Source organism: Erigeron canadensis, chromosome 1, assembly GCF_010389155.1.
Source record: "Erigeron canadensis isolate Cc75 chromosome 1, C_canadensis_v1, whole genome shotgun sequence".
Lineage (NCBI taxonomy): Eukaryota > Viridiplantae > Streptophyta > Magnoliopsida > Asterales > Asteraceae > Erigeron > Erigeron canadensis.
The window spans coordinates 50,645,145-50,664,841 of record NC_057761.1 but is presented as its reverse complement, the minus strand read 5'-3'; the positions used below and the strand labels follow the sequence as shown (position 1 = coordinate 50,664,841).

General features: G+C 35.4%; 3 protein-coding genes and 1 pseudogene across 4 annotated transcripts; 3 read left to right on the top strand and 1 right to left on the bottom strand.

Moving 5' to 3' along the window:
- The first annotated feature begins 402 nt into the window (after positions 1-402).
- On the top strand, positions 403-1,279 carry LOC122585730 (auxin-responsive protein SAUR15). The gene has a single exon (XM_043757855.1). It carries the CDS (start codon positions 628-630, stop codon positions 1,114-1,116), a length of 489 nt encoding a protein of 162 aa, XP_043613790.1. The 5' UTR covers positions 403-627; the 3' UTR covers positions 1,117-1,279.
- A 584-nt stretch (positions 1,280-1,863) lies between these two features.
- LOC122594329 lies at positions 1,864-5,163 on the bottom strand (annotated as a pseudogene).
- A 5,864-nt stretch (positions 5,164-11,027) lies between these two features.
- On the top strand, positions 11,028-15,076 carry LOC122609955 (non-specific lipid transfer protein GPI-anchored 7-like). Of its 2 annotated transcripts, none has more exons than XM_043782925.1 (3): positions 11,028-11,441; positions 11,621-11,659; positions 14,820-15,076. In XM_043782925.1, exons 1-3 carry the CDS (start codon positions 11,126-11,128, stop codon positions 14,915-14,917), a joined length of 453 nt encoding a protein of 150 aa, XP_043638860.1. In that variant the 5' UTR covers positions 11,028-11,125; the 3' UTR covers positions 14,918-15,076. The 2 variants fall into 2 exon arrangements, with proteins under 2 accessions (XP_043638860.1, XP_043638855.1); XM_043782920.1 differs by having other exon boundaries at positions 11,029-11,441; positions 11,618-11,659.
- A 406-nt stretch (positions 15,077-15,482) lies between these two features.
- LOC122579288 (FAM10 family protein At4g22670) lies at positions 15,483-18,980 on the top strand. The gene is made up of 11 exons (XM_043751431.1): positions 15,483-15,668; positions 15,734-15,782; positions 16,115-16,246; positions 16,355-16,442; positions 16,519-16,599; positions 17,019-17,083; positions 17,467-17,607; positions 17,770-17,886; positions 17,992-18,282; positions 18,424-18,481; positions 18,675-18,980. The coding sequence occupies exons 1-11, from the start codon at positions 15,559-15,561 to the stop codon at positions 18,770-18,772; spliced, it is 1,230 nt and encodes a 409-aa protein (XP_043607366.1). The 5' UTR covers positions 15,483-15,558; the 3' UTR covers positions 18,773-18,980.
- Positions 18,981-19,697: the final 717 nt, after the last annotated feature.

Here is a 19,697-nt window from a genome sequence, read left to right as displayed (position 1 = left end):
AACACAAATGAAAGTAAGACATCTCATGATAACACTTTATCCGTTTGGTCACTTTCGACATGATTTAAAAACTTGCAATGCCACATGAGCCACCTGAGCCGTGTGCCGACAACCACCTTCTTCCTTCTGCCTACCAACACTTATAAAAATTCTTTGAAACCATCATTTTATAAATTATAAACTAAAATAAAAAAACAAACACAATTTTAAGAATCTTGTCCTTTCACTCCACTACCTCCCTTCCACCTTTATATATATACCTCATCAACACTGACCTGTATTCACATCTTTCTGACTCAATCACAAAACTTTTGACCTCATTTTCATATTCCAAACACGACTCATTTCCTATAAAAGCTTCATCAAGAACACTTTCCTATAAGCACATATTTGATCATATTATTGTCAAATCATAAGCTCTTTCTAACCATAATTCACAAATTCTAGTCATTACCCATTTCAAATCATCAAATTAGTTCCCACAAAATCCTTTTAATCTTATCAAATTTCATATACAAGTTTCAAGAAACACTACTCTATATACACACTATATATATTGTCAATTGCAAGCTTTCTAACCACAATTGACAAATTCTAATCAAAACCCTTTTAATCTCAAAGAATTTCATGGCCATGAAGCAACTTCGGGGTTTCAGAATTAGGCTCAAGCTGGTTAAAGCGGTCAAATGGGCAATTTATGATAAACAAACACATTCTAGCTACACTAAGCTAAAACCAACAAATTGTAAAGACAAAGTCATGACAAAGCTATGCAAATTCGGACGGAGTTTAAAGAGAGGTGTGAAAGAGCTATGCTTTAAAAAATCGGGCTTAAAATACGCTAGGATTGGGCAGGACGATGAGAAAATGGTGCCAAGAGGGCACTTGGCTGTTTACTTTGGTGAAGAAGAGGATCATGCACGTAGAGTTTTGGTGCCAGTGATTTATTTCAATCACCCGCTGTTTTGTGATTTATTACGAGAAGCTGAGAAGGTTTACGGGTTTAATCATCATGGAGGAATACGTGTACCGTGTCAGATATCGGAATTTGAGAATGTACAAACTAGGATATGCGCTACTGGTGGTTATGGACGTTCATGGAGAAGCTGGTTGTAACTCTGTGTGTTGGCTAGTGTCACATATTCTTCTTTGTGGCTATTTCTTAGCATTTTGTTGTTCTTTACTATGTTGTTGTCAGCATCATTGTAACTTGTAAATACAATTTCGATTATCTCTTTCTTTAATAATATATCTTAGCTATAGTTTTGTTATGACTTAACTCATCATATTAATATTGATCTTAATCTTAATGTATACTAAAATAAGCTACACAAACAGAATTAGCAAGCCGTTAGCTTTTCTGTGCAGCAGAGATATGGGGGGCAGATTAGTGTTGTGGTGTTGTGTTGTAAGAACTTTAAAACTACACAAACACATAAGCGTCTCTAAAATTGTGGAAACCATGTCTAGAATCTAAAGTTTTAATTTCTTTATCTTATCCAGTAGAGAGAGTTTATAGTTACAAATACAACATAGGAAATTATACATCACTAATTTGTCCGACCATAATTAATCTAATACGGAATAGCTATCTAATCCAGTCTTCTATAGTTCTATATAATTACAATGTTCAAAAGCTCATTGTCTACACATCCTCTCAAGTTGGAGCATCATAGGAATCCTACATGCCCAACTTGTGGAGCGTGTTATAAAATGCTCTTCCTGAAACAACTTTCGTGAGAACATCAGCAAGTTGTTCCTTAGACTTGACAAAAGGAAACTGAATAATCTTCTGATCCAAATTCTCCTAAATGAAATGTCTCTGAACTGGATTTTTGTGCTATCTCGATAGCACCCTTGTTATCACAATAGGCTTTTTTTGTTTGATCCGCAAGTCTCATACAACAGATTTGATCTATGAGCCATACCTCGAAACTCAGCTTCAGTATTTGACCTTGCAATAACCATTTGTATTTTACTTTTCCATGTTACAAGGTTCCTCCCATGAAAGTAAACTGATGTGAATCTTTCTGTGATTTGATCACCTGCCCAATCTGCATCTGTGTACCCTCCAACATCACAAACATTAGGCTTAATCTAAGAAGAATTAACCTTTTCCGGAGATCCTTTCAAAAATCTCAAGATTCAATAATCAACATGCATGTATATTTACTACACGTAGGACACGTAGCCCAATCTGCATCTGTGTACCCTTGACTTTTAATATGAATCGCGAGTTCAGAGGTGACTCGGAACGAGTCGTAACTTGGCCGGGTCACATCTAAGCAATAACCATGGATTCTTCTTTTAAACTAGTGATACCTTAAGTCTACCAGGTTTGTCACCAAAGTTATTGATATGTCCTCTTCTGGAATTAAGATCACCGATTACATCTCCCAAATGTTGTTCAGGGGTAACAACTTCAACTCTCATGATGGGTTCCAGTATTTTAGGTTTCGCTTTTCGCACCCCTTCACGGAAAGCTCCTCGTGCTGCCAGTTGGAATGCCAGGACACTTGAGTCAACATCATGGTAAGACCCGTCTACTAACACCGCACGCAGGTCAACAACAGGGAAGCCAGCAAGTACTCCATTACTCAAACACTCCTCCAGTCCTTTCATGACACCTGGAATGTATTCTCTTGGGACTGCACCTCCCTTGATTTCACTCTTGAACTCATATCCACTACCTGGTTCCAATGGTTCAAACCGCACAGTTATATCAGTGAACTGTCCTTGACCGCCTGATTGTTTCTTGTGTACATATCTCACTTCCGACAACTTGGAAATACTCTCATGGTAGTTCACTTGTGGTGCACCTACATGCGCATCTACCTGAATGTTGACAGCCACTAATGTGTTAAATATTGTCACATTTTTAAATGTTTAAGTTCAGAAATAAAATAAAACAATTAACTTATCAGTAACTCAGTATCTGTAGCTACAAATTGGTGGCACAGGGTAAACATGTTATGAAGGCAAGATCATTTGATCATATGCAACATTTACTTATTATGTCTTGCTTAATTGTAGACAAGGATCAAAGATGCTAAAGGCTAATGTTAGTGGACTAAAGCTGGAGAGAAAGGAAGTCAAAGGACTCAATTGAAAGGAAGCAGAATAGAGGGACTGAAGATATAAATTAGTGGGTGTATATATACAAACACTATTTTCCATTTTAGGGTTAATACCCGATTCAATCATTATTCACAAAAAAATGTGCAGCCATATTCCTTTCTTTTTAGATCAAAAATAAATCTATATCTATATCTCTATATCGTATCTTTGATTCATATTTCTCTTTATATTTATCATTGTATCAGAACATTTAAACATTAATATAAATCATTCATTCATTCGGGTATCTTATTTGTATTACTTATCTCTTCTGTAAGATTATTCTGGGATTATGTTGTGATTTCTTACGAAACATAAAACATTGAGATATTAGAAAGGTTAAATCATACAATGGTTACTAATTTGAAACTTTTTACTTTAACAAGACATCACTGACGTTTTCACAGTAACATCCTCCTTGGTCATTTCATTTGTAAATTACTTAAATAATCCGATTCTTCATCCACTCAACTATTGTACGTTTACAGCTGATTATGTGATTCTTTCTAGTTATTAAATACCAAATAATCACTGTCAGAACGCACATCCAAACAACCGCTAAAACTATTAAAGGAACAAAAGGCAGAGTAGGGCAGACACAAACCTTGAATTCCCTCCTGAGCCGATCAACAATAATCTCGAGGTGCAATTCTCCCATCCCTTCAATAACCGTTTGGTTTATTTCTTTATCGTGCGAGAAGTGGAAAGAAGGATCTTCTTGAGCAAGCTTAATTAAGCCGATTTCCATTTTGTCAATGTCAGGTTTCATCTTTGGTTCAATAGCAACTTTTATAACAGGATCAGGGAAATCTATTCTTTCAAGAATGATGGGCTTTCTAGGGTCACATAATGTTTCTCCAGTAATTGTATCTTTTAACCCAGCAAGAGCAACAATATCACCGGTATATGCAACCTCCACATCTTCTCTATCAATCGCATGCATCTCAAGTAATCTTCCGAGATCTCTCTTTCTTTCCTTTGTTTGCATTTTCTACATAAGATCCAACAGTGAGTTTCCCTGCATATATCCTGACAAATATAAGTGAGCCCACAAAAGGGTCGTTCATGATCTTGAAAGCTAGACCGCAGAATGGTTCATCATCACTAGCACCTCTTTCAATAACTTCTGAGTTCTCTGGGTCAGTACCCCTCATTGGTGGGACGTCGAGTGGAGATGGTAAATAATCCACAACTGCATCAAGCAAGGGTTGAACCCCTTTGTTCTTAAACGCTGACACACATAAACCTGGCACAAAACTACCCTCAATGGTTCCTTTCCTGATCAAGTTCTTAATCTTTTCCTCATTTGGCTCAATGCCTTCAGGCCAAAGCTTCATCATCCAATTCAACAACGGTATCAATCATTTGAATCCGGTATTCCAGAGCTAACTCTTGAAGATCAGAAGGTATATCTTCACATGAAAACTTGGCACCTAGTTCTTCACCGGACCTAACAAAGGCTTTCATCTTCACAATATCTATAGCCCCTTTAAAAGTGTCCTCTATACCAACTGGGATATGGAGCACAAGTGGATTAGCACCCAGATTTGTAACGATCATTTCCCGTGTTCTAAAGAAGTTTGCCCCAAGCCGGTCCATCTTATTAACAAAACAGATTCTTGGTACCCCATACTTATCCGCTTGTCGCCACACTGTCTCAGACTGCGGTTCAACGCCTGCAACACTGTCAAAGAAACAGATAGCACCATCAAGAACCCTAAGAGCAAGTTCAACCTCAAGTTTGAAGTCCACATGACCAGGAGTATCAATTATATTATTGCGATGTTTGTTCCAAAATGTGGTCGTTGCAGCTGAAGTTATCGTGATCCCTCTTTCCTGCTCTTGCTCCATCCAGTCCATTATAGCGGCGCCCTCATGTACTTCGCCAATCTTGTGGCTTCTACCCGTGTAAAAAAGTACACGTTCTGTTGTAGTAGTGATCTTTCCTGCATCTATGTGTGCCATAATTCCAATGTTACGGTAGTCTTTCAATGGCACCTTGCGGTTTCCCTCTGTAAATAACACAATTAAGAACATGCAAGTCATTCAATTTAGTGATCGAATTTGTATATGGAACCAATATGTCCCAAAATATCAACACATTAAGCTACACATAATATAGTTATATGATGATAAGCAGTGAATACGATAGACAGGAAGCCTTCTTCAACTTACACAAATGCTATAATTCTTAAATTTTCATTTTGGCTCTAAATAGGTAATAATCTACAATTGCAATAAAACAGTGACAACAAATAAATGCAATTGCAATAATGTAACAATTAAAAAGATCAAGTTACTACTTGGGAAATCTATGTAAGGGCAGAAGAGAGGTTCCCTCACCACAACCCGAAAAAGAAACAAAACTTAAATCTCATCATTATGTATGATATTGATGCATGATTTTCATCTATAAAAAAATAAATCAATAAAACTAATATGCTTCTAAAATAAGCAACATTTTGGTCCTCTAAGAATATGATAAAAGGAAAAGAGTGTGACAATGTATATAACTATAACAGCTCAAAGTAAACGGATGGGGTTTCCCTATTCAGGTTACTGAGGGAGGGTGAACTTTTTTGACTAAGATATACACAACGTAACCGAGTTATCTCATGTAAAGAGATCTTTGAAAAGTGTCATGTATATAATTAAACTTAATCCTTAGATATAATTTCATTTTGGCTTTAGAACGAGAATGATCATAACTCACGAAAGAGCAATTAAAAAATATTTGATGCGAAGTGGAAACCTTGGACGGCAGAATCCATATATAGCAAAGATAGTCAAATTCATTTTGTGAAGGTGTGAAATTGATGATAGTGTAGTTGAGCTGCTAAGCCTGAGGGATTTGAGAAAATCACACATGGGAAAGGATGGTGAAGGGGGGTGATTACTGAGGTGGTGCCGGCGTTGCTGGTGTGTGGTCGGAGATAGAGTACAGAAGGAAGTCGACGCCGTTGTTCATGTCATTTTGGCCGACTGATCAAACTCCCCCGGAACTTTATACTGTAGATTTATTTATAATTTGGGATTTTTCTTGTTAAACGCAAAGCTAAAAGCTACATTTAAAGCCGTCTTGCATCAGTGGTAAATATAAAAAAGAAAATGCTCATTGTTGTCTTTTTAGGAAACCTTAATATCTCGACATATGGAATAGGTAAAGATGTAAACATATTTTATATTTACTGAAATAGAGGGGTTGTTTTCATTGTATCCCAAAACAGACTCTTTCATATATAGAACTTAAAAATAGACTCTTTCAAATATAATCGAAGTATTAGGTCTCAAAACTTTTGTAAGACGACAATAAGCAGTGCATTTTCTTTCATTTAACCTAAGAGAGTTATAGTTAAAGTGTATTAAATACTTGAACGCTTATTATAAAATTCAAAGGTGAACTTTTGATATGAAAACTATAAGCTTTTTATGTACATTAAATGCAACTAAAAGACTGCATTTAACATTTTTCTTAATATTATATAATTTAAGATTTCTTAAAGAATACAATTCACATGAAGTAATAAAAATTAACATACCATAAAAGACTTCCTATAGGAGTGTCTCCACCCAATTATATAACTCAACATGACCGAAATCTGTGGAGGAGAGCATGGAAATGATCAGACTTGAACAGCTTTTGTCGGGGTTTAAGATTGACAACAGGAAGGATAGATGAGAATGGATGGAAGACAAGCAAAAGATTTTCTCGATTAAAAGTGTGAAGGAGTTCCTTCGCCCAGGGACTGATTTTAGTGATAGATATTTTTTCAAGTGGTCGGGATGGGTAGCAAAAAAATGTAACATATATGTTTGGAGGGCGGCTATGGATCAAATCCCGACGACCACGGCTTTAATGGAACGAAACTGTTGGCTGGAATCTATCACATGCTGCTTGTGTGAAACTTGGGACAAGTCGACTGACCATTTGTTTTGTGGATGCGCATTTGCAGTTGAAGTTTGGAACAAAATTGCAAGTTGAAGTTTGGAACAAAATTGCAAGTTGGTGCAAGGTGAGGCCTATGTTTTTCTTCTCTATGAAAGACTTGATCAAATGGAATACTCACTCGGGGCACGGAAAGAAGGAACAAAAGGTTTTGAAAGGAATTATGTTCATCACGTGTTGGTGCTTATAAAAGGTAAGGAACGATAAGAGGTTTAGAAAGTCAAAGGTCCTTAGCGAGATTGTATTTCAAGATGTCAAGACGTTAGGGTTCCTTTGGTATAAACATAGAACTAGGAATTTTACTACTAGTTAGATAGATTGGTGCAATTTTTGTAACTTGTAAATTGGTTGTAAAGTGACCACTCCTTGATTGTGGGAGGGGTGTATATGAATATAAAGTTTACTTTTCAAAAAAAAAAATGTCACAAATGGTCCCTGTGGTTTGTCATATTCGCATTTTGCCCCTTGTGTTTTTTTTTCGTTGCAAATGGTCCTTTGATTTTTCATTTTCATTGCCACCGGTCCCTGACACTAACTTCTGTTAAATTTAGCTGTTAAATTCGTCATTTGCATACCACGTGAGGGCATTTTAGTCCTTTTACTGACCTAAGGGACTATTTGTGATAAATAAAACAACTTTTTTTTTCTTATTCTTCCTCCTTACTCTTACCACCATTACCACCATCAAAATCTGACCAATCACATAATCACTATCAATCCAAATTCATGTTTCTCTCTTACTAAATCTTTTATCTCCAACCTCCTAAAAACAAGTAGATATATAGTAGCCTGGCTTATATATAAAACAAATGTTGAGATGAAACTCTACTAGCAAATACATGTTTGTAAAAATACACGTGGTGAGATCATATATGTTGTGTGGAGGTATTAATCTATTACTCGTATTAATCTATTATGTGAAGATAGAAAAACAAGAATTAGCGGAAGAACACCACTACCAAGAAAGCGATTGTCATAATGTCATTCAAATCTTGAAAACCATCCAAACATTTCAAGATATCCCACAACAAATTCAACATCAAAACATCCGTATTAGTGATATTCATTTACATCATTAAATCATCATTAGAAGTCTTTCCGATCTTGCACCCCGGCAAGTCGGTAACAACCATCGTTGTACATTAAGTATTTCACCACAACAACAACGGATACCCTCGGCGGTAGTAGGAACTTAGAGGGAGCCGCCTCTGCATATATATATATATACATATCTCAAAACACAAACCTTTTGACGGTGAAGATTCGAAAAAGAGGATAGAGTATCTCTGTCACTACCGTCTCTTGCCATCCACCACCGTCGGTAGTTGAAAGAGAAATCGAAATCTTCTCACTTATATTATCAATTTGGTGGCTGACGCTGGCAGTTTTGGGGTTCTTTTTTGGCACCAAACGTCATCTTATTATTGTGCATCCAGACTTTAAAATCCCTTGTTCAATCCCAATTTCTCTTGTATCTCATAGTTGGGATTTCTTTTGTTAGTTGTCAGCGAAGGAAAAAAAGATTTGTTTATTTCAACCCCAAATTTTCTTTCTTTGCGCCTTTGCGGTGTCGACAACAATAGCTAAAAAGAAAAACAAAGTTCTTGATTTTTTCTTCTTCTTATTCATACTGTCAACGGCAAAAAAGGAAAAAATAAAATAAAATGTGGACCTTATATCTTTTATGTATTTCTAATTAAAATATATATCAGGAAGCACTAATCAATTATACCTTGATGAGATCTATCAATAGGAAATGTACAAGATTTTCATTTGTGGGGTTTTTTTCTATAATTAAAAACGGTTTATATTAAAGATTAAGAGGTAGAAAATAAAAGATTTAGCGAGAGAAAAACATGAATCTGGATTGATAATGATTGTGTGATTGGTGAGATTTTGATGGTGGTAATGGTGTTGTAATAAGGAGGAAGAAGATGGAAAAAGAAGTGCTTTATTTATCACAAATAGTCCCTTATGTTGGTAAAAAGACTAAAACGCTCTCATGTGGTACGCACGTGAGGAATTTAACGGCCAAATTTAATAGAATTTAGTGTCAAGGACCGGTGACAATGAAAATGAAAAATCGAGGGACTATTTGCAATGGAAAAAAAAACACAGGGGGCAAAATGCGAATATGACAAACCACAGGGACCATTTGTGACATTTTCTAAAAAAAAAATATAACTCAACATGACTAAAGTTTAGGAGTTCAAGCTGAAAACATCAAGCAGAAAAGGTTCTAGTTTAGCATGATACTCCAAATTCAGAAGGCATACTCAGTCGACTCGATCCTACCCCGAACAACAAACAAGGTAGACAATCTGAATAGATGATGATAAAAAGGTGGATCAAAGGTTTTTTAAAAATTAGGTATCTTGATTGTATAAAAATACTTTTGACATTTTAAAATTAAAATGGTTGAGAACGAAAGAAATGAAAGGGGGCTAATATGCTTTGTTAATACAATTGTAAAATTATATAATTTAACTTTCTTTAAAGGGATTACTTGTTTATTTTTTTATATAGAATCGTCAAATAAATTTGATCGCGTTTGGCATAGTTGTCGACTTGTAACTTTTAACTCGACTCGAAAACATGTTTTTTGACTCGTAACTCGAAATGTGACTTTATTTGTAAAAGTTAGGATTTTTTAAATATCACATAATATAGTATAATTATATATATGACATCTTTAAAAAAAATATAAGTTCATTATTGATAGATTTACGGGGGCGGTAGTGGTGGTGTGTGTAAAAATAATTGATGTTAAAGATAGTAGTGTAGTTATATTAGTGTTGAGAGATATATACTGTAAATTATTTCATTAAGAATATTACAGGTATATTAAATAGAGATGTTTAACATAGTGAATAAAAGAAAGGGGTATTTTTGGTTTTTAAATGCCCAAAGTTTAAAGGAAAAAAAAAGGTGGTTTTTTTTATTAGGCAGTATAAATAATTATACAAATTACACTTGCCATATAGCAAAAATTGTTTAAAAAATTAGTTACACTGATTTTTTAATAATATATATATAGTTATAACCTATTTAAACAAATTTCGTGTGAATAGATCTTCAGTTTGATTGGTCCACACAAATATTAAAATAACGTTTAAATATAATATCACAATGGAAAGGGATGTTAGTCGGCTCGGAGAAGTTGTAGGCCTCAATAAAAGTCTTCTTCATCTTTTGTTGCAACTCTTTTCTCTAAAGTTAGTGAAGTGAGCCGAGGAGAAGCCGGATGGAATTAAGCTACTAGCGTTGACAAAGAAGAACAGTCAGGTAAAAGTGTGGCATAAATTAACAACATTGATGGTAGAAGAGTTGGTCATGACTGATGCGCAGGTTCCATTGTTTTAATAGTGTTTGGGGGTTCGAGCCTCATATGTCACAATTAATCTTAATTTTTTGCGTTTTCAACTCTCATTCTCTCGGCTTTTTTATTTCTACTTGAAGGTTTTCTCTTTTCCATATAAAAAAATGGAATGGCAATATTACCAATTTTCCCATTTGTTAATTTTAGTCGATTTTTTTCCTCAATATTGTTTCCTTTTTTTATTTTAGTTGTAATTCGATTTGTTTTTCTTGTTTATTGGCTGGATACTTATATTTGTTATCCTTGGCTAACAACGCAAGGTTTTTTCTATATATTGGTATATTTATGCGTATCAGTTTTCTTTTAATGTTTTTTCCAAATTTAACTGGTTAACGTTTGTTAGCTCCAGCTAACAATCGGGTATAATACTAGTTTCATTAAAAAAAAAAATTGATGGATTATAATTAAAAAAATTATGTTGACCGTTGTAGAGGAAAACAATAATCAATAATAACTTTTTAAAAATATAAGTAAAAAAGAATAAAAAAATAAGAAGCAAGTAGTATAATGAAGAAATCAATCGGTGCCAGCTAAAACACCTTCAACTTTCAACAAACTTATTTATAAATTCCACCACCTGCCCTTTTATTTATTTTCAATCATTGACCCATTAACCATATACAGTATATATTTCCTCTGTTAAACTCAACAAAATAAACACAACAAAAAACACAGACACAAAAATGGCAAGTTATTTATCAGTCAAGGTAATGGTCGCCCTTGTAGCGATATCAGCCATATCAATATCGACGACACGAGCACAGGCTCAAACATGTGCATCCAAACTAATCCCATGTGGCGCGTACCTAAACACGACAACGAAACCACCAAACTCATGTTGTGACCCGATAAAAGAAGCCGTTGCGACCGATCTGCCTTGTTTGTGTAACTTGTACAAGAATCCTTCTTTTTTGTCTGGAATAGGTATCAATGTTACTCAGGCTCTCCGCCTTCCGCGGTTGTGTGGTCTTTCATATGATGCTAGCGCATGTGATACTGGTTAGTTTCATTTCATTTCATTTCCTTTTCTTCTTTTATTTTTTTTTTCTTACTATTTTTTTAGATAAGTAAAAGTAATCATTGTTGAATTACTTCATAAGAACTCAAAATAATTGATGATTCGTTTTAGTATATGTATTTGTTAAGCTAATTTTGTTATTAATGATCCGATACAGCAGCACAATCTCCAGGTGGATCCACCACTCCAGCTACACCAGGTATTTTTCATGATCCACCAAACATCATATTTTACAAATTGAATTTTTTAACATATAGTTTCATTTTATATTACGAGACAAAGTACTTGCGCGTTTCGGCGGTAAGATAGCGGGGTGATAGGTCACAGAGTGTGATAGCCAAATGCTTTAGCCGTACGGCTCGGCCCTCGGATTTAAAAATTCGTCGAAAGTATATTGAATGACATCTCTAATGAAAGAGTATTAAATTTTAAGAACACCCATATAATTTTAACAATTTATCGATGTACGGTTTTTGAGATAAAAGATTTTGAATAAATTAGAAAGAATAAAATGATTTATGGAGGAGAGAAAAAATAAGTAGTTGACATGTATATAAATGTATTGTACATTATGCATTAATAGGTGTACATTGTTGAAAAGTTGAAAGTTGAAAAAATTTGGAGGTAACAAATGATTTATATTGTAGTAGAGATAGTAGAGATAGAGATGGAGATAGAGAAGTAGAGATAGATCTACAACACGATTAATAAAGATATTTTGTACATGTGAACATAAATATTTTGCTTATTAGTCATTCCAATAGTCTATAGTTGAATGATTAGACTGGGTGCATTTTTGTTTGTTAAAATGTTCTGCATTTTTATTGCTTAGCTTTTTTTTTTTTAGAAAGTTGGTATCCGTGATAGTTTGTGGTCTTTCTTCCAAAAAGAATATTTACTTAGTAGTAGTTGCTTGGAGAGATAGAAATGAATGCTTGTTCGTTCCCCCTTTCGTTTTGATAGTACATACCCTCTCATGTAACAATCAGTCTTTCCTCCTAAGCAAGGGCATTCCTAAACCTGCTTTTTCTACTTGTCTTCCCCTTCTTGCTTACTTTCGTCCACCTTCTCAATCCCCGGTCGATTGGTTCCGTGTGAGGCATCCTGTTGAGAGACATTAGCTAATATAGTCTGCCCCTTTTTGCGTAATACCTCAATAGACAATTCCAGATGCATCGATCAGACGATCAATGCGAGGACAGTGAGACCATCTCGACGCAGATATTCTTTCAGTGTCACATAAACTACCATTCAATTTCACTCTCTTTAATACACTCCCTCTTGATGTTAACGAAGGAAGAAGAACAAGAGCTACATCGGCAAGACTCTCTCCCTTTTGATGTTAAGATGTTAGCGAAGCAAATGGCATCAAGAGCATCCATCACGTAATAGCAGCACCAAACTGACAATTCTTTTTTTCTGACTTTCATACACGTCTGAACATGCTATATGTGCTTCTAAAAATGTGGAAGAAAAAGTTAGTTTTGTTATTAAATTAGAAGTTAGAATAGAATTGAAAGATCAGTAGTTTGAACTGACAATGATCATTATTTTCTTTATAAAAGTTGACCAAGACTTGGAGCGTGGAATAGTTAATTATGATAGAAATAGAATTGACATGGTCCATCTGTTGTGGAGCGGTGCCCTTTTGACCAAGTTTCTACACCCCTTTGATAAGGTTTCCTTGAATCCTTTTCCCATTGTTGAAAAGTTCCAAAGTTACGTAAACTTTACGAACAAATTTTTTGAAATTCATGTCCAAAACAACTGGGAAAAAGCAGAGGAAGTATAAAAGGACAACTTAGTTATTGGTCTACCTTACACTTGACACCAATTTATAATTTGCAAATTTTATGTAAACATAATGTTTTTCGTTTCAAGTATCAAATTTAGTTTTGTATACAACCATCTTCAAGGTGGCCTAGTGGTCTAAATTATGCATCTTTTTTACAAGAGGTCTCACTTTGAATCCCACTTGGTACCAATATTGGAGATGGTCGGAGAAAAGTTTTGATACAGTCACTGGACACCATAATTCTGCCAGAAAAAGGCTTGCTTTCCCTCTATAACTTGATAAGAAAAAACATCATTTGTTTATCCAAAACATGGATTTAATACATGGATTGTTGCTTAGTTCTAATGTGCTGGTTTCAAAACTAAAATTATATGTTTTACCATCTTGCTTGCAAAAGAGTTTTTGAGAATATGTTTCCTTGAGTACCAGTATGTGCACTATAAGGTTAAACAATTGCTCAATTTAATTTTAATACATATTAAAAATGTGTAATGTCTGGTTGAACAAGTACTTGACCCACATAATGAATGAAGGTGAAAATGTAAGTGTAAAGAAAGTGTTGTCTATAAAGATACAAAATTAAGCACAGTTACAAGTTTCTAGTATTCGGAATTTTTTTCAAAACGGGCATCTTTGCCCCAAGTTTTGCAAAACAAGTTTTCGTCTTCAAAAATTAGTAAAATAAGTATACCGGCAATGAAAGTGCCGGGTTTGTCCAAATCACTAAGACCCGGCATTGAAAATGCCGGTTTAATCCTACGTGTATGACCACTTCGCTGATAGTAGACACCATGTTGAGTACCCGGCAGTTAGAATGCCGGTGTCTGACAAAAAGAAAGGAGTACCCGGCAGTTTGAATGCCAGGTTTAGATTTAATACATCATTTGCAAATTGTCCGTGCATGTTTATATTGAAAATATATGTACCTTAGCAGCTCCACCTTAACACGTGGCATCCATGGATTCGAACAGAAAGCAGTTGGAGTAATGGGGTTATAGAACTAAAGATGAACCCGGCAATTACATTGCCGGGTACTGCTGTTTTTTTTATGCAACCAACACTTAAACTACCGGTTCATCACGTGGCATCTCCTTAGCAAATCTAGCTGCAAAAGGACATACATGCAGGCTTTACAATGTCGAGTTTAAGTGATTTGGACGAACCCGGCACTTTTGTTGCCGGGTATACTTGTTTTGTAAATTTTTGAAGATGAAAACTTATTTTGCAAAAGTTGTGATAAAGATGTCGGTTTTGGAAAAAAAAAATCTTTCTTTTACGCTAGGAAAGACCGGGAAGTTGGTTTCGGGTTTGTAGATATTGATTCACAAAGAGAGCCAAGTCTTTACAAGGAGAGCAACTCGATCTTAATAGGTTTTCAAATGCTCATATTATTAGTGTTATCTTTGTTTGCATTTTCTAAGACATGACTCGTGAGCCTCATTTATCATCGATTGAAATCATAGAAGTTAATGTGAAAATGGAGCCAGACCAGATAAAAAGATAAACCGATTGTTGGCTCTTTCTTTCGCAGCTCTTTTGTTTTAACATTCTATGTGTTTTGCAGGTAATATCACTCCGCCAAGGGACAATGGTGTGGGCAAGATTGCTTCAAGTGGAGTTATCGGCTTGTTTCTAATTTCGTCTTGCGTGATTTTATATTGAGATAAAGACTTGTAGTCGTGTCTGATTTATATATGATTCATTGTTATGATAAATGATGATGTAAGTATTTACATGTCATTATATGGATTCTTGTATAAACCTTAGTTATATGATTTTCGCTATCATCATATATAATTTAATAAATTAATGATCTTTTCACCTGTTTTTCCAAGTGCTTTAAAGCATATGCTTCTTCTAATATATCTTCTTGAACTAATAAAAGTATTGTATTAGCTGCCTATGTTATTTGTTATCATTGTTTCTTTGTGCGTGTGGCCATGTGTTGTTGATGTTTATTACAGCATCATTGTTAACCGCATAAGTTTGGACGTAGTTAAAGACAATAGAATCATACCACGTGTGCTGTTAGTGATAAATCGAAGTGACTGAACGATTAGACGATGTGATCGGAAAAAAAAAAAAAAAAAAAAAAACATTTCTTTGTTTAGCTATAGTCCTATAGAGGACAAAAACGAAATAAAAGAAACTTTGAATGAAAATGGGACATATCAAAAACTTAGGGACCATTATTGCATATACCTTACTCAAAAACTTGCGAGAGGAATTGAAGCTACTAGAACCTAGGTATATAGATATTCATTCATCCAAAGCTGCTGAAATCAATCACCCTGATTAACGCCATGGACGCCGCTAAACTAGAGCAACTAAAAGTCTTCATCAGTCGCTGCAAATCTGAGCCATCTCTTCTCAGCGATCCTTCTCTCTCCTTCTTCCGCGATTATCTCGAAAGGTATATATCTATCATACATATATTTTGTATCATGTTTTATTCGATTAATTTTGTTCTGATTTCAGTCTCGGAGCTAATCTTCCAGCATCTGCTTACAAATCTGATTCACAATCCGTACGTATCTCTTATATACATTTAGTGCTTGTATATATATATAATTGATTTATATGTATTAGGTTAAAACAGAAGTTGAAAAACTGATATACTGTAATTGTTTATTTATAATGCTTGAGTGATTTGGATAGTATCATTTGATAAGAAAAAATGTATCAAGTTATTGAAGTGAAATTCACAGTAGTGAGGGACTAGGTTGGTGTGTAAATTTAGTTTTGTGTGGCCATACTGATTTAATTGGTTCAGTTATATTGGGGGTGGGGGTGGTTATAGAGATGATCTGTCGAAAAACTTGATGGTTCTTAAATGGTAGATTTATTGGGTTCTTGCAGAAGTCTTATGTGGTGGAAGAGAGTGATGAAGATATAGAAGAACCTCAAGAGGAGGAAGAAGAGGAGATCGTGGAATCCGACATTGAATTTGAAGGGGAAACTGTTGAGCCTGATAATGATCCTCCACAAAAGGTATGTCTTTACTCCGGTCATCTATCTTTTTAGTATGTGTGTAATTGAATTTTTGTTTGTTCTTGTAGTGTCGTTTGGTGTTTTTATTTTAACTTTGTATAATCGTAGATGGGAGATTCATCAGTGGAAGTTTCTGAAGAAAACCGTGATGCTGCTCAAGAAGCAAAAGGAAAGGGAATGGAAGCAATTTCTGATGGTTTGTATCCCTTATTCTTCTTTTCTAAATTGAAGGGTACGTGCTCAGTAAGCATGTGGCTCGTTGTCGTGTACAGGGAAGCTAGAGGAAGCAATTGAGCATCTTACAGAGGCAATATTGCTCAACCCTACTTCTGCTATCATGTATGCAACTAGAGGTAAAAAGTAACAGTTTTGATGTAGCTGTACTTTTTATATTTGTTGTTGGACATGATTGTATAAGTCTTGGTCTAAAGATATGTTTAGTCTACAATTGTATTACTTAGTGGAGTCTAGGGACTAGATGTGTAAACGGGTCAATTGGGCCTAAAAGAAAAAAGGGGACATGACCATTGAGAAGAGGATGGATTGAAGCAACATGACTCTTCGGGAATAACCGTCACGCAAAGGGCTATATATAGATATGTGTGTATTCAGTTTTAGGTGTGTCTCTTTCAATGTAAAAACATAATTATTGGTTATAATCGAATCATACTTTCTTGTTCAATCTTGTTTTGCCCTGTCGATATTAGAGTCTCGATTCTGAACATTTGTCTTTTGTTTGTTAATCTTGAATTGTTCTTTTTTTCTTATACAGCTACTGTTTATATCAAAATGAAGAAACCAAATGCTGCCATTCGGGATGCTGATGCTGCTCTGAAGGTAGTCTTTTTTCTTAATAGAAAATGTTGCAAGTCGAGTGATGCATTTTCTCATTTTTGTCATCGTCATTTTTATGATTTTCTAGCTCCTCTTTCTACGCACACTTGGTTTACCGAGTCATCCATATTGATGATAATATGTATAGGTTGCAAATGACACTAATTTAGTGAGCTTGTCATGTCATTAGAGTTTTTCTTTCCAGAAATGATGGTTGATTTTCATTGAAGTATGATTTAACTTGAGCTGATATATGTATGCTCTTTTCTCAAATGTTATTCAAAACGATTATAGTATTAACTGTTGATATTGTTATAAGCGCTTTGTTAGTTTACCATTTTCTTTAATATCTCGTTCAACATTATTTCTGTTGAAATTGTTTTCAGATAAATCCGGATTCTGCTAAAGGCTACAAAACACGTGGAATTGCTCGATCAATGCTTGGCCAGTGGGAAGAGGCTGCAAAGGATCTTCATGTAGCATCAAATATTGATTTCGATGAAGAAATAAGTGCCATCCTTAAGAAGGTTGACCAACAAACATAAGTTGTAAATGTTCATTCTGTCTGCCTTGTTGGGGAGGCATAAATTTATCAGGATGCGTACTTGTGTTATCTGTAGATATATAGAAATCGTTTTGCATATTATTACTAATAATTGCATTTTCATTTCACTTTGTGTTATATTTAGGTTGAACCCAATGCACATAAAATTGTGGAACACCGTAGAAAATATGATAAGCTTAGGAAAGAGCGAGAGGAGAGGAAAACCGAACGCGAGAGACAAAGTCGCCGGGCAGAAGCCAAGGCAATTCTTCTGATCTATTTGAATAATTATCTTATGTTGGCATGTTGCTTTTGGTTACTATTTCCTAATTTTCTGCAATCTGATCCTTTGTTGTATTATTTATAGGCTGCATATGAGAAGGCCAAAAAAGAAGAAAAAGCATCTTCAAGTGAAAGAGCTGGAGGAATGCCAGGTGGTTTTCCTGGTGGTTTCCCAGGTGGAATGCCAGGTGGGTTCCCAGGTGGTATGCCAGCAGGTATGGGTGGTGGCATGCCGGGTATGGGAGGTGGTATGCCAGCAGGTATGGGAGGTGGTATGCCGGGTATGGGAGGCAGTATGCCAGCAGGTATGGGAGGTGGCATGCCGGGTATGGGAGGAGGAATGCCAGGCGGTATTGACTACAGTAAAATCTTGAATGTGAGTAGATTTCCGAGTTTGATGATTTATTTAGATATTAATATGTCAAGTGGGTTCATATCTATTTGTGCCTACGTTGAAGCATTTTTTTTATTTTATTTCATGTTTCCTACTCATTTATAATTCGCCGATCGACTACAGGACCCTGAGTTAATGGCAGCGTTCCAAGATCCTGAAGTAATGGCTGCACTGCAAGATGGTACTTTTTTTTATTCACTGCTTTTCATATGACATTATTAGTTGATATTTGTTGCTTATTTAACCCCAACAAAATTTTATGTAGTAACATTCCATGCTAAATATATGGAGTACCATTTTTACATCATTTGATGAAGGATTTGTAGCTGTAATCTGTTAACCGAATGGTGATCGAATTCTGTTTATTTTTGCAGTGATGAAAAACCCGGCTAATCTAGCCAAGCACCAGGCAAACCCAAAGGTTGCACCACTTATTGCAAAAATGATGAGCAAATTTGGTGGACCCAAATGAGGCAGAGTGATTTAGTAGAGGTTTTAACTTGAACTTGCCAATCGGAAGGTTCTACGGTACAAATCTATCTGTGTTGGGGTTGCGGGTTGTGTATTTCTGAATGAATGTTACTGTTTTTCTTGAGTTGCATTAACATCGTAGATGGTTCTTTTGATTGGATACACTTTTGAATATCGTCTTATTTTTATTAGGCTTTTTTTTATGTGTACATTGTGGATGAACGAGTCTCTTAATTTTTGTGATCAAACCTTCTGGAAGCTAAGATGTACTTGGACCTTCTGGAAATCTACTAGGTTCGAATCTCACCAGGAGGGGGGGGGGGGGGGTCGAGTTTCGCATATTGCCCAATTAGATGTCACTGTGGTGTCTTGAATGCTAAATAAAAAAAGTATATTGGCTGTTTGCTGCTAATTCATCTTATTACCTTCTAAACTCTGAAGTAACTGTATTTTTACTTTTCTTCAACACTCTAGCTGAACCAAAACAGATGCCCTTCGGGCTTCAAGGTATTATTTATTTTGGGTTTTACTGCTGTTTGGCTCTGTGGGCTTGGTCCAAACGAGCACAAACTACATGTTTTAAAATCTAACCCTTATATGGAAACTTATGTGATCTAAGCAATGTTTGGTTTGGTGGGAATCAGTTTAATTACATTTTATTGGCCCACCCTTTGGAGTCGGGCCACCTTCTTAGGTTTAGTACTCATTTTAAAACACAACATCATGGAGCGGGTCTCGTTGATAGTTAGCTATTTCTCATGAATGCATTTCAGATTTCCAATATACTTGTGTAAATTACTGGCAAGCATTATGTCCAGTGAGATTCATTGCAATCACCATGATAATAGAGCTCGTAGTTCACCCGGTGCTTGTGTGTTGGCTCATATTATTGATAGTTTTCACTTTGATGTAAGAGTTAAGTTATT